The sequence below is a fragment of the Macaca thibetana genome, chromosome 13, assembly GCF_024542745.1.
Source record: "Macaca thibetana thibetana isolate TM-01 chromosome 13, ASM2454274v1, whole genome shotgun sequence".
Taxonomy (NCBI): Eukaryota; Metazoa; Chordata; class Mammalia; order Primates; family Cercopithecidae; genus Macaca; species Macaca thibetana.
This window is the reverse complement of record NC_065590.1, coordinates 60,005,632-60,019,509: the sequence shown is the minus strand read 5'-3', so window position 1 is coordinate 60,019,509 and position 13,878 is coordinate 60,005,632. Positions and strand designations below refer to the sequence as shown.

Sequence of the window (13,878 nt, the reverse complement as noted above, 5' to 3'; positions counted from 1 at the left end):
CTAAACTTACTTTTAAAAAATCATCTTTCTCCAGAAAGCACACACATTCTGTTTCCCAGGTGAAGAATCTCTGTGCACTGCTATGGTCTGGATGTTGATGTCCCCCCAAAATTCATATGTTGGAACCTAATGGCGCCTGTGATAGTGTTAAGATGTGGGGCCTTTGCGAGGTGATTAGGTCATTAGGGCTTCTTCCTCATGAATGGGACTCCTGTGCTTATAAAAGAGGCCTGAGGAAGCTTGTCTGCCTTCCTCAGACAGGAAGGATGCTGCTTTCTAGCTGCGTCCTCTTACGGCGCAAGCTTCTGCCCTTCGCCACGTGTGGATGCAGCTAGAAGTGCCATCTATGAGGAAGGGGGCCCTCATCAGACACCAACCTTGATCTTGGACTTCCTGGCCTCCAGAACTGTGAACAATAAATTTCTATGGTCTATAAATTACCCAGTCTAAGGTATTTTGTTATAGCAGCAGGAATGGACTAAGTGGACCAAGAAACATGAGGTGTGTATTCATAGATGCCTGTATAGGCTCCTGTCAAAAAATGCACGGAGGGGCTGGATGCGGTGGCTCACGCCTGTAATGCCAACATTTTTGGTGGCCCAGGTGGGTAGATCTCTTGAGGCCAGGAGTTTGAGACCAGCCTGGCCAACATGGTGAAACCCCATTTCTAAAACAAACAAAAAAAATGCACCCAGGGACTTGAAATTCAACTTTCTCAAGTTAAACCTTTTTGCTTTTCACGTGTATGAACATGAGAATGGTTTTTACAGTTTGATGGCAGATGTAAACATCTAAATGTCACCATGTATTTCCAGTTTCTGCAAGCCTTCATTCTGAATTCTCGTTTACAGACCGGGGCAGGTTAAAGCCCTTTGGGTGCTGGTCTTCCAGGCCTCCTCTCTACCCTGACCCAAAATGGGTTCAGCAGGCAGGCTTCACTGCTGCTCAGTGACAGCTCCCCACAGACCAGAGAGCCAGAGGGCTGCCCCTCCCTGCGGCCATCTCTACTTCACAGCATTCTTTCACACACCTACTTTCATTTAATCCTCATGCCAGCCTGATGCAGGAGGTGCTAATATCTCTATTTAACAGTTGAGAAAGTGAGGCTCAGCGGGGTTAGAAACCAGTGATTTAGCGTTTCAGCTGTGGGAGCCAGAGCCGGTTACTGGCCTTGCTTCTCAGTGCTGGAAAGTATCAGTACTTAGTTCCAAGCTGTTTTTCTTTAAAATCTCAAAGCTAAAGGGAATCTAGAAAGAGCACATAATCCACTCCCATTTATCTTAGCACAAACAACTTTCAGTTGATATACTGAAAAGAGAACGGGTCAGAAAACAATGATGACCCTAAATATCTATATATATCCATGCATTAAAATACAACTAATAAGCAGCATAAACTGAAATTACTACATGGGGTGGTAAAAATGATCTCCCCAAATTTGGTGTGTGTGATAGGTGGGAATACACTGCTCAAAAAAGAAAAGAAAAAGCCCCTCAGCAAGGAGGACAGAAAATCCTGTGTCGAGGTAGGTACAGAGAAAAACTACAGCCACCTCTCTGAAGCACTCAAGAGGAGGTGTGTGGCAGGGCCTATGCAACTCAGGAAATTCTAGAATTCTGTAAACACTGGTCTACAGGTTCCCAAGAGAAGGGGGACATACACGCTGGTGGATGGGGTAGAAGCAAACCTGTTAGGGGCCAAAACTTATTCACATTTGCAAAATTAGTAATTGACGATACCTCTGAAGTCTACCTTGGTACTGTTTATTTCTGCAAAGAGAGAAAATGTGACGGTCTGGGTTTCTAGTTAGGCTGCCGCACGGGAGGGGTAACACCAAGTGATCACAAACCCGCCAGCTTTCACAGAAACACACACGCCAAGGACGCCCAGGTAATTCAGACTGGCTGTAGGTGTTCACTGCCTCATCCTCTGTTTTCTTAGTAGGCCACAGGAGCAGAAGGCAACCCACAGTGGTTTGAAATCTGAGGCAGTTCTGACCTCAAACTTGGACAGGGCTGGCAACTGCCCTGAACCCTCTCCTCCCACTTCCCCAGGCTGCTGCCCCATGTGTGAGAGCTGCCCCGACAACGCAAACGGCTAAAGCCTCAGCACCGGCAGGAGCAGGACTGGAAAGTTCTTCTCTTACATCTCCCAGGTGCTTTGCTAACAGTAGGAGAAGCAACTTCAGACAAGTGAAGCACCAAAGGAATGAAGAGCATTGAGAAGAACGGAAATCTGGAAGGCCACCTTTCTATTTTCATGCCTCTGGCTCCTGGAGATTCCTTTCACTCAAGATAGCAAGAGCACCCTCTTTTTGCAGTCCAGGTAGTAGGTAGGTGTTGCCCCGCTTCCTGACATTCTTTCTCTAGTCTCTGGATAACTAAGGTCACTCCCTCAGCGTGGGCAGGGCAGAGCACCTCACGCCACACATAGAGATGGGTAGGGGACCTAGACGTACCAGAGGATCCCCTGTTCTTGATCACTGTGATTGGCCCAGGGGCAGGCACATGACCCTAACTGGCCAATCAGAGGAGCCTGCCTTTTCACATTCCTTGCTAAACCGGCAGGGTGTGGCCCTGAGGCGGCCATCTTGCCTAGCTCAAGGGATAGCTTGTGCAAAAGTAGGAGAGAGATTAAGATGAAACAGTACCTAACGTGCCAAGGTTATAGGCACCAGTATATTCTACCCCACCTTTATGTTTTTATTTTTTGCTTAAGCTAATTTGTAAGGTTTCTGTCAATTACAACTGAAAAAATTCTAACCAATACATTCACCCTCCTGTTCCCAGTCAAGACATTGTTATAAGAAAGTGCAGGAAATTCTTCACTCTCACAACTGGACGGCGATATATGACTTGGCTGATGTTAACGCTGTTGGAAAAGCAGCACAGATTTTTTAAGAAGAAAAATTGCCAGGATAAACATCATTTTCTTAGAAATTCTAGCACAGGCCAGGCACGATGGCTCACGCTTGTAATCCCAGCACTTCGGGAGGCAGAGGTGAGCAGATCACCTGAACTCAGGAGTTCGAGACCAGACTGGCCAACATGGTGAAAACCCGTCTCTATTAAAAATACAAAAATTAGCTGGGCATGGTGGCGGGCACCTGTAATCCCAGCTACTGGGGAAGCTGAATCAGGAGAATCGCTTGAACCTGGGAAGGGGAGATTGCAGTGAGCCGAGATCCTACCACTCAAATCCAGCCTGGGTGATAAGAGTGAGACTCTGTATCAAAAAAAAAAAAAAAAATCTAGCACATCTATAAGCTATATTTGAAATGTTATATTTTTCCCAAAATGTTACCCACAAGTAAAACTTTGAGGAAGTTGAGACTGGGACCTACTTTAATCATCTTGGCTTCCAAATTCCATTCAAGCAGAAATCAATTTTCTGGTTTACTCAACCAGACTGTGTTTATTAATTCTTTTTCTGCTCCCCTAGGAATTTCAAACTATCAGCTTAGTTTTTAATTGAACTAATTCCTTAAATGCTAAAACAGTTGGAATGATTCCAGTGTTTCACAATGCTGGTTTGAGGGCATAGTCTATGCCACAGGTCTGATACTTTCGAACTTTTAAAGGTGACTGAAACAGGCAGATCATGTAACAATCATTTGTATCTGTACAGACTCCTGTTTGTCTAATCCTTTCCTTATTCTTTATAGGCCTGTCAGGTTTTAAGAAATACAGAAACGACCGGGCGCAGTGGCTCACACCTGTAATCCCACCACTTGGAGAGGCCAAGGTGGGTGGATCACAAGGTCAGGAGATCGAGACCATCCTGCCTAACACGGTGAAACCCTGTCTCTACTAAAAATACAAAAAAATTAGCCGGGCATGGTGGTGGGCGCCTGTAGTCCCAGCTACTCAGGAGGCTGAGGCAGGAGAATGGTGTGAACCCAGGAGGCAGAGCTTGCAGTAAGCCAAGATGTCGCCACTGCATTCCAGCCTGGGCAACACAGTGAGACTCCATCTCAAAAAAAAAAAAAAAAAGGAAATACATAAATACCCCAAAATATTTCTGATATCAAAGAAACCCACTTTTTTTGTTCCCACTATCAGGAAAGATATGTGTGTCTCATTTTTTCACTATATATACAACTAAGAGAAACAATAACTGCAAAGAATCTGCTTAGTAAATCACTACAGACCCCAAACATACGAATGACTGAGTCCCCAAACATCATACGAATGACTGAGTCCTAATTAAGTAGCAGAAAGTGGGACTATTTTTATTTAATAACAAAGTGTTTTCATCTTAACCATATTGATGGCTCTTTTCCTCAAACATTGCCTGTTTTCCGCTTTTAAAAATTATATATTGGGCTGGGCACGGTGGCTCATGCCTATAATCCCAGTACTTTGGGAGGCCAAGGCAGGCGAATCACTTGAGGTCAGGAGTTTGAGACCAGCCTGGCCAACATGGCAAAATCCTGTCTCCACTAAACATACAAAAATTAGCCAGGCCTGGTGGCGGGCAACTGTAATCCCAGCTACTTGGGAGGCTGAGGCAGAAGAATTGCTTGAACCCGGGATGCAGAGATTGCAGTGAGCCGAGATCACACCACTGCACTCTAGCCTGGGCAACACTGTGAGATTCCATCACAAACAAACAAAATTATATTTTGAAATACTGTGAAACCAATTGAAGAGAAAGAAATATAAGCAATCACCCTTAGTCACTGTGTCTCAGCATAGCTGTTAAAAGAATTTAATGCATTTCCTATTTTTCATACACATGATTTTTCTGACGTTAATCATAATACACATCGCAATTTGATCCTGCATTTTTCACTACACATTAGATCATAAAGATTTCTGGTGTATTTTAATAATTTTCACAATCATTGTTTAAATGGCTGCCAAATATTTTTTGAGTGGATACATAATATTCTTTTAAAATGATTTCCCCTCTGCTATTAAATTGTTGCTACTGTTATCTTGCTATTACAAATTATACCTTTTAAAAAATTAAAACTCATAACCACATTTGAACAAATTATCCCTTGATCATATTTTTGTATAGATGAATATTTCTGTATTTAAGATAATTAGTTTTGGAGGGTTTTCTCAAAGTAGAATTTGTGAGTGAAAAGGCAGTTTTTTATACCTTAATACATACTACCAAACTCCTTTCAAAGAGTTGTATGAATGTATACTCCCACCAGCAATAGACAAGAAAAGCACTGAGTCTCTATAGTCTCAATGCCGAGTAGATGGTGGTGGTGGTGGGGAGGGATGGTCTTTAGAGAAATAAAATCTTCCTCACTCTTTATTCTAATAGGATTAATAAGTAGTCATCAAAAAGTAGCCCCTGTATGTTCAAAGAAGTAGTGCAGAATATCTGATATCCTTAATGCCCACATTTTGAAACACATTCACGAGGAAATAAAATCATGCATTTTTTGGTAGATCAAGAGACTTACTTAGGTCACTTACGAAAGCAGTAAAATCAATTAAAGGGGAGGAGTGAGGGGAGGAGAAACTACAAATGAAAGTTTTCTTTTGTCCAGTTCTCTTGGATGAAAATGATTAGGATTTGTTGCTCTTAAAACCATGCTGGTGTGAGTGAACCGCACATTTTGGTCTTGGGATTTGTGAGGCTTGGTCCTTACCAAGGAGCTAAAAGTGAATGGTGTCTGGTAGAAGTTTTCAACACAATGTTTTTCTGTTGGTAAAAAAGTGGCCCTAATTTTTACTTATGGTAGAACATGTCCTCTGGCATCTACCCCAAAAGGCACATGTAGATACTCTCCTCATAGACTTTCCCATGGACAGAAAAATGATGCTCATCCATCACCAATGATTCAGTTATTTCGAAAATAACTGAAATCACCAATAAGTATACAACTTTACACTGGTAATGTGAAGATTAAAAATCATTTTCCAACCAAATTCCTTACCAGTTGTTTCTCCTGATAGCCGCCTACACTTGGGGACAAAATGTAATTCACCTGAATCCCTGACACAAAGAAGGCTGCATGTTTTGTGTGTTTTTTTTTTTGTTTTTTTTTTTTTTTTTTTTTTTTTTTTTTTTTTTGAGACGGAGTCTCGCGCTGTCGCCCAGGCTGGAGTGCAGTGGCCGGATCTCAGCTCACTGCAAGCTCCGCCTCCTGGGTTTGTGCCATTCTCCTGCCTCAGCCTCCCAAGTAGCTGGGACTACAGGCGCCCGCCACTTCGCCCGGCTATTTTTTGTATTTTTTAGTAGAGACGGGGTTTCACTGTGTTCGCCAGGATGGTCTCGATCTGCTGACCTCGTGATCCACCCGTCTCGGCCTCCCAAAGTGCTGGGATTACAGGCTTGAGCCACCGTGCCTGGCATTTGTTTTGTTTTTAACAAGTGAGAATAGCTCCTCTATATCAAGTGGACTTTGGGCACATAAGATCCTAGAGCATTTTTAAATTCAAGCTTAATGTACTTTTGATAACTAAAAAACTAAGTAGTAATCTGCTATGCCTTCATATTGTCATTATTCATTTTTTCATAGGTTAACCTTTGAGATTTTGTTGTTGTTGTTTTGTGGTTTGATTTTGAGACGGAGTCTTGCTCTGTCACCCAGGCTGGAGTGCAGTGGCATGATCTCCGCTCACTGCAACCTCTGCCTCTCAATCAAGCTATTCTTGGGCTTCAGCCTCCCAAGTAGCTGGGATTATGGGTGTGTACCACCAAGTCCAGCTAATTTTTTTATTTTTAGTAGAGATGTGGTTTCACCACGTTGGCCAAGATGGTCTCAAACTCCTGACCTCAAGTTAGCTGCCCACCTCAGCCTCCCAAAGGGCTGGGATTACAGACATGAGCCACTGTGCCTGGCCTAACCTTTGAGATTGTAGGTATAACTGACGAAAATATTTCAGTGAGCTCATTTTCACTGATCATGTTAAAAAAGGAAAGATGGGTGCCTGTATGTATCTTTTATAACTAGCCTTATTCTCAAAAGCATTTGAAAAGACTAGGTAAATGTCTATAGGTCTCTACTATATTGCACCAGATCTACAGGTCAGATTTCTGGAGATTGTAGGTTTCATACATCTCAACGATGAGGCAGCCTATCCTAAGTCAACAGGGCTCAAATGACACCACAACCTTAGAATGCAAAACACATTTCAGAAGAATTAGAGAGTTAAAACTTTTTTGCAAATCAAAAGTACCAGCCTGGACAACATAGTGAGATCCTGTCTCTACCAAAAAAATTAGCCAGGCATGTTGACACACACCTGTTAGTTACTCAGGAGGCTGAGGAGGGAGGATTGCTTGAGCCCGGGAGGTGGAGCCTGCAGTGAGCCGAGATTGTGTCACTGCACTCCAGCCTGGGCCACAGAGCAAGACTATCTCAAAAAAAAAAAAAAAAAAAAAATCAATAGTAAAAATTAGAAGAAATTAAAGTGAATATGTCTCTGGAGGGAATTTTTTAAGTAGTGGAAGAAATAAATAAGGGAAAGATACATAGATCTCATTCATTAATTCAACACATTTTTTCAGCACTATATGAGGTAGTGGGCATTGATAAATAAGGCAGACACAGTCCCTTCTTTCATGGGACTTACATTCCAGAAGATGGTGACAAACTACCTAATTTGATGACACAGACATTTTACATTTTAAACTTCTGTATAAATAAAATACAAGCAAAAGGAAAAATCCCTGAAAAACTTCAACAAATGTAAGTGCTAATATCTCTTAACTATATAGAGTTTATACAAATCAACAGAAACAAATACTAAAACTCTCCCCAATAGATAACTGGGCAAAGACCGTAACCAGAGTATACAGGAAGGGCCACAAGTAACTAGTTAATAAACACTAATTAGAATGCATAGCCATAAATCAATCAAACATATTAAATTAAAACAACTGGATACCATCTTAAACTATCAAATTAATGAATATTTAAAAAATAACAATAAACGAGACATACAAATTTGGTGAAATGAGTATGCTCTTGATTGCTGAAGGTCTGTCAAAATTTATCAACAACATGTATATAATCTCTAGTAAATCCCATTTGTGACAATCCATAGAAAGTAATGCCCAAATTTAGAAAAGACTATGCATTGAGCTGAGTGTAGTGGCTCATGCCTGTAATCCTAGCACTTAGGGAGGCAGAGGCAGGAGGATAGCTTAAGTCCAGGAGTTCAAGACCTGTTTGGACAACATAGCAAGACCCCATTTTCAAAAATAAAAATAAAAATATGCCAGGTGTGGTGGCTCATACCTGTAATCCCAGCACTTTGGGAGGCTGAGGTGGGCAGATCACTTGAGGTCCGGAGTTCGAGACCAGCCTGGCCAGCATGGTGAAATCCCATCCCTACTGAAAATACAAAAAATTAGCCAGGCATGGTGGTAGGCACCTATAAAATCCCAGCTACTCGGGAGGTTGAGGCAAGAGAATAACTTGAATGCAGGAGGCAGAGGTTGCAGTGAGCCGAGATCACATGACGGCACTCCAGCCTGGGTGACAGAGCAAGACTCTGTCTCAAAAATAAAATAAAATAAAATAAAATAAAATAATAAAAATAAAAGACTGTGCATCATCTTATTACAGCATTTGTTTTTTATCTGAGTATTGAGTACCAATGTTCTTGCATGACAAAGTTGTATATTTAATCAAAAGTTATCATAACACAAATTATCCAATGAACTGACCACTTATAAAATTACATGCTATTCAAATATCCCTCCCTGCAGACAGGTTCATGCCTTTGTGAGTCAGTATCACTCCCTCATTCTTTTTTTTTTTTTTTTTGAGATGGATTCTCGCTGTGTCGCCCAGGCTGGAGTGCAGTGGCGCGATCTCGGTTCACTGCAAGCTCCGCCTCCCGGGTTCACGCCATTCTCCTGCCTCAGCCTCCTAGTAGCTGGGACTACAGGCGCCCGCCACCATGCCCGGCTAGTTTTTTGTATTTTTAGTAGAGATGGGGTTTCACCATGTTAGCCAGGATTGTCTCGATCTCCTGACCTCGTGATCCACCCGCCTCGGCCTCCCAAAGTGCTGGGATTACAGGCTTGAGCCACCGCGCCCGGCCACACTCCCTCATTCTTAAACAATCATCCAACAATACAAAATTTTTTTTTTTTTTTTTTTTTTTTTTTTTTTTTGACAGAGTCTTGCTTTGTCACCCAGGCTGGAGTGCAGTGGTACGATCTTGGCTCACTGAAACTTCCACCTTCTGGGTTCAAGCGATTCTCCTACCTCAGCATCCTAAGTAGTTGGGACTACAGGCATGCTCCACCATGCCCAGCTAATTTTGGCATTTTTAGTAGAGACAGGGTCTCTCCATGTTGCCCAGGCTGGTCTTGAACTCCTGACCTCAAGTGATCTGCCTGCCTTGGCCTCCCAAAGTGCTGGGATTACAAGCATAAGCCACCATGCCTGGCCTATTTCTTATCTTGTACAGCTTTTTGTTTTACCTGGAGTCAATTAGTGCCTCATTTTTTTTCACTTGCACATTTTGCTACATATATTTTCTTCATTTTTCCCTGTCATATCAGCTGTTCTTGTGCCACTTTTTCTTTTGAAACATTCTTTCTTGAGTTTCCTATTTTCTTTTCCTATTATATTGATTGGTTTCTCTCTCAGCTTGCTGTACAGTGGTCAACCTGGGACATTTCTTCACTACTCCTCTCCCAGATCGTATCTATTTTCTCCTGGGTCCCATGCCTTCCTCTTTCTGGATCTGCTCCTTTGTTTTACTGTATTTATCACCAGCAACATCTTTTAAAATGGTATTTGGAAGGTAATTTTTATGAGTTTTTGCATGTTGAGTCTTTGTTTTCACAATTCATTGTTAGTTTGGCTAAATATAGAATCCCAAGTTGAAAATAATGTTCCTGTTCTCATCTTTCTGAGGATGCTAATTGTATTTTTTAAAAGTCTTCCCCTTCTATTCCCAGAGTTCTATTTTCAACCGGGTTTCCATCCTTCTGTCTATCTCCATCTCTTGTTCACATTAAAAGCTTTTCTTTTCTTTTTTTTTTTTTTTTTTGAGACGGAGTCTTGCTGTGTCGCCCAGGCTGGAGTACAATGATGCAATCTCGGCTCACTCAACCTCCGCCTCCTGGGTTCAAGCGATTCTCCTGTCTCAGCCTCCCTAGTTGCTCGGATTACAGGTGCACGCCGCCACACTGGACTAATTTTTTGTATTTTTAGTAGAGACGGGGTTTCACCGTGTTTCCCAGACTAGTCTCAAACTCCTGAGCTCAGGCAATCCACCTGCTTCGGGCTCCCAAATTGCTAGGATTACAGGCGTGAGCCACCACATCCGACCTAAAGGCTTTTCTTACTTGCATGGTGGAAACTCTGGGTATGTGGCTAGGATATGTTGAGATCAGACAAGTGAATGGCAAATCCAGTCTTTTTCCTAGGGTTCCCTAAGTGTTAGGATATAGTGTTCTTTCCTCTGGGTTCATTGAGTTTTTCCAGAGGATAAACTCCACCAATCTTTTGCCCAAGGGGCCCATGCCCAGGGGCTGGCCTATGCTATGGTTTGAATGTGTCCCCTCCAAACTTCAGGCATTGTCAACGTGATAGTATTCAGAGGTGTGGGCTGTAAGAGGTGATTAGGCCCCTAGGGCTCCCTGCAGATCTAAGGAATAGAAGGATATTCAAATTGCACAAAATAGGTTTATCCCAAATAAGCAGGAACTCCACTTATTTAATATTCATTGTTGTAGAGCTTCTCTGAAACTATTCTATTTCACATTTATGTCAAAATTGCTCATCTTATAAGAATCAACAGACTTATGTATTTTACAAGTTAAACATCTGTGAAAATTTCCAACACAGCAACTCTGTAAATTTTATTTTATTTTGTAGAAGGTTTTACGGAATTATCTTAAGGCTACTGTCTAAAAGCATAGCACACATGTTCCATGCACTGAAAGAACAGTTAATAATGACATAAGTGGGACACTTTCTCACATTTCTCCCTCTTTTCGATTCCTTTTCTTTCTCTCAGATACCCTAATTCTTGTCTCATTTATGTTCCTGGGAGCATGGCGGAGAAGGGGAGAGAATCTGATAGGTCACTAATGCCTTAGTATGAACTTGATCAGTATTTTCCTCCTTTGGGGAGCTTTTGCATTTAGAAGAGGACATGTGAAAAGACAAAATCCTCCACAAAACATTTCTCAACAGTTAAATCAAGGTTGATACCTGTCCGCTCTTGGGCTCTCATGCCAAAATCCTTACCTGTGGGGTTTCAGGCATTGCTGCAGTGAGTAAGATATAAATACAAATTTTCCTTCCTGGGCCCGTCAACTAATGAATACCTTATGGAAAGGCTCTTTGACCCAAAAGCTGAGAGGACACCTAGCACTTTGGTTTATTTGATTTTTGCTTAGGATATGGGCTCCAAGAAATGGGTATGGGTGTCCCTTGCCTTAACCAAGCTTTCTCTTCACCCATGCCCTCTTCTTCCTCTGCCTAGGGTTGGGCACTTGCTGGGAAGCTTATCAAGCAAATGCATTGGAAAGTTTTGGAGGTGGCTGTTGGAAGAAAGAAGATGCATGTGCTTCTATTAACAGATAATGGTTTTTGTTTTGTTTTGTTTTGAAAAGGACTTTTGCTCTTGTTGCCCAGGCCGGAGTGCAATGGCACGATCTCAGCTCACTGCAGCCTCCTCCTCCTGGGTTCAAGCGATTCTCCTGCCTCAGTCTCCCAAGTAGCTGGGATTACAGGCATGCGCCACCATGCCCAGCTAATTTTGTATTTTTAGTAGAGACAGGGTTTCTCCATGTTGGTCAGGCTGGTCGTGAACTCCTGACCTCAGGTGATGTGCCTGCCTCGGCCTCCTAAAGTGCTGGGATAACAGGCGTGAGCCACCACGCCTGGCCCAACAGATAATGTTAAATTGAGTCATCAGTGTCTAATTTGGGGCACCATGTTTCAAGTTCTGCATGTTAACCCATGTGTTCCCACATTAGCCAGACACACGCCTTGTGAATCACAGACTCTCATTTAATATGTGTAAGTTTGTGTGTGCTTGCATGTATACACATTGGTTGGATAACTGACTTTAGACTATCCCTGCCCTGTTGAAGCACAAAGACAGCATTGATAAAATGTCTCACTTGCCTTTGTATCAACAATGCCTACTTGGCATAGGGTGTCACACACATAAGCATCCAAAATGATTTCTGCAATAGATGAAAGAACTTGCATAGGAACTCATTCTACTGCAAAGGGGTCCAGTGGGGGAACCTGGCCTCATGACCAAGCCTCTGTTATCAGGGGGAAGTTGTCACTTTAGAGATAGCACAACATATATATTTATTTATTTAAAATAGAGATGAGGTCTTGCTATGTTGCCCAGGCTGGTCTTGAACTCCTGGTCTCAAGGGGTCCTCCTGCCTTGGCCTCCCAGCATGTTGGGATTACAGGGATGAGCCACTGCACCTGGTCTGACAGCACAATATTGACTACTTGGCTTTAGGTTTTAAGTGAGTTGCTTAAGTCAGGGGTCCCCAACCCCCAGGCTTCATAGCAGGAGGTGAGGGGTGGGCAAGCAAGGGAGTGAAGCTTCATCTGTATTTACAGCCACTCCCCATCACTCGCATTACTGCCTGAGCTCTGGCTCCTATCAGATCAGCGGCAGCATTAGATTCTCGTTGGAGGGGGAACCCTATTATGAACTGCACATGCAAGGGATCTAGGTTGTGCCTTCCTTATGATTATCTAATGCCTGATGATCTGTCACTGTCTCCCATCACCCCCAAATGCGACTGTCTAGTTGCAGGAAAACAAGCTCAGGGCTCCCGCTGATTCTACATTATGGTGAGTTGTATAATTATTTCATTATATATTACAATGTAATAATAATAGAAATAAGGTGCACAATAATGTAATGCGCTTGAATCATCCCGAAACCATTCCCCACCCCAACCCCGGTCCATGGAAAAATTGTCTTCTGTGAAACCAGTCCCTGGTGCCAAAAAGGTTGCAGACTGCTGCACTAAGTGGTAAGACAGCTCAAAACCCAGGTTTTGAGGTCACCAAAAAACTAACTCTTTCTCTAACCCTGACTCTATCTCTTAATAATTGTGTGACTTTGAGCAATTAATGGCCACTCTATCAAATAGAGATGATAAATTAATACCATCTCCCCAAGTTATGAGGATTACACGAGACAATCTATGTCAGTCACTGAACATTGCACCTGGCACCAGAAGACACTAAATGGACAGTAGTCAAGATCATTATCAAAGTTCACCCTAATAGATGCTGTAGTTGATTTATAAAGTTTCTTCCAGTTCTTTTTTTTTTTTTTTTTTTTTTTTTTGAGACAGAGTCTTGCTCTGTCGCCCAGGCTGGGGTGCAGTGGCCGGATCTCAGCTCACTGCAAGCTCCGCCTCCCGGGTTTAGACCATTCTCCTGCCTCAGCCTCCCGAGTAGCTGGGACTACAGGCGCCCGCCACCTCGCCCGGCTAGTTTTTTTTTTGTATTTTTTAGTAGAGACGGGGTTTCACCATGTTAGCCAGGATGGTCTCGATCTCCTGACCTCGTGATCCGCCCGTCTCGGCCTCCCAAAGTGCTGGGATTACAGGCTTGAGCCACCGCGCCCGGCCAAGTTTCTTCCAGTTCTAACAATCCTTCACACTTCCATAACTATGATGTTAATTTTTAGAACAATTAAACTGAACTACAAAATCAACCAAGTGAGTTTTCGTATAAAAGCTGAATGGCACATTATGATGGCCTAAGTATTGAAGCATTTATCACAAGAAGGTTTGAGACATTGTTCTCTTGGCAAACATTGCTTCTTTACCACACCCACGCTGCACGCCACCATCTCCCACTGCTGGGATCAAAAGAGTTTCCTCTCTGCAGTTCACAAGTTTATGGATCTAAACCAGATCCACAAGTCGGCTCTGGGAATGCAT

At 42.7% G+C, this 13,878-nt stretch overlaps 1 protein-coding gene across 6 annotated transcripts in view; it reads right to left on the bottom strand.

Moving 5' to 3' along the window:
- Nucleotides 1-13,878, bottom strand: part of STPG4 (sperm-tail PG-rich repeat containing 4) — a 64,129-nt gene that overhangs the window by 10,902 nt on the left and 39,349 nt on the right. For 4 of the 6 annotated variants that reach the window (XM_050754889.1, XM_050754894.1, XM_050754890.1 and 1 more), the window contains one exon: nt 8,213-8,305. The exons of the other annotated variants lie outside the window; for them this stretch is intronic. In XM_050754889.1, coding sequence (XP_050610846.1) covers nt 8,213-8,305 — 93 coding nt within the window. The remainder of the gene's footprint in view (nt 1-8,212; nt 8,306-13,878) is intronic. 6 annotated transcript variants of the gene reach the window in all.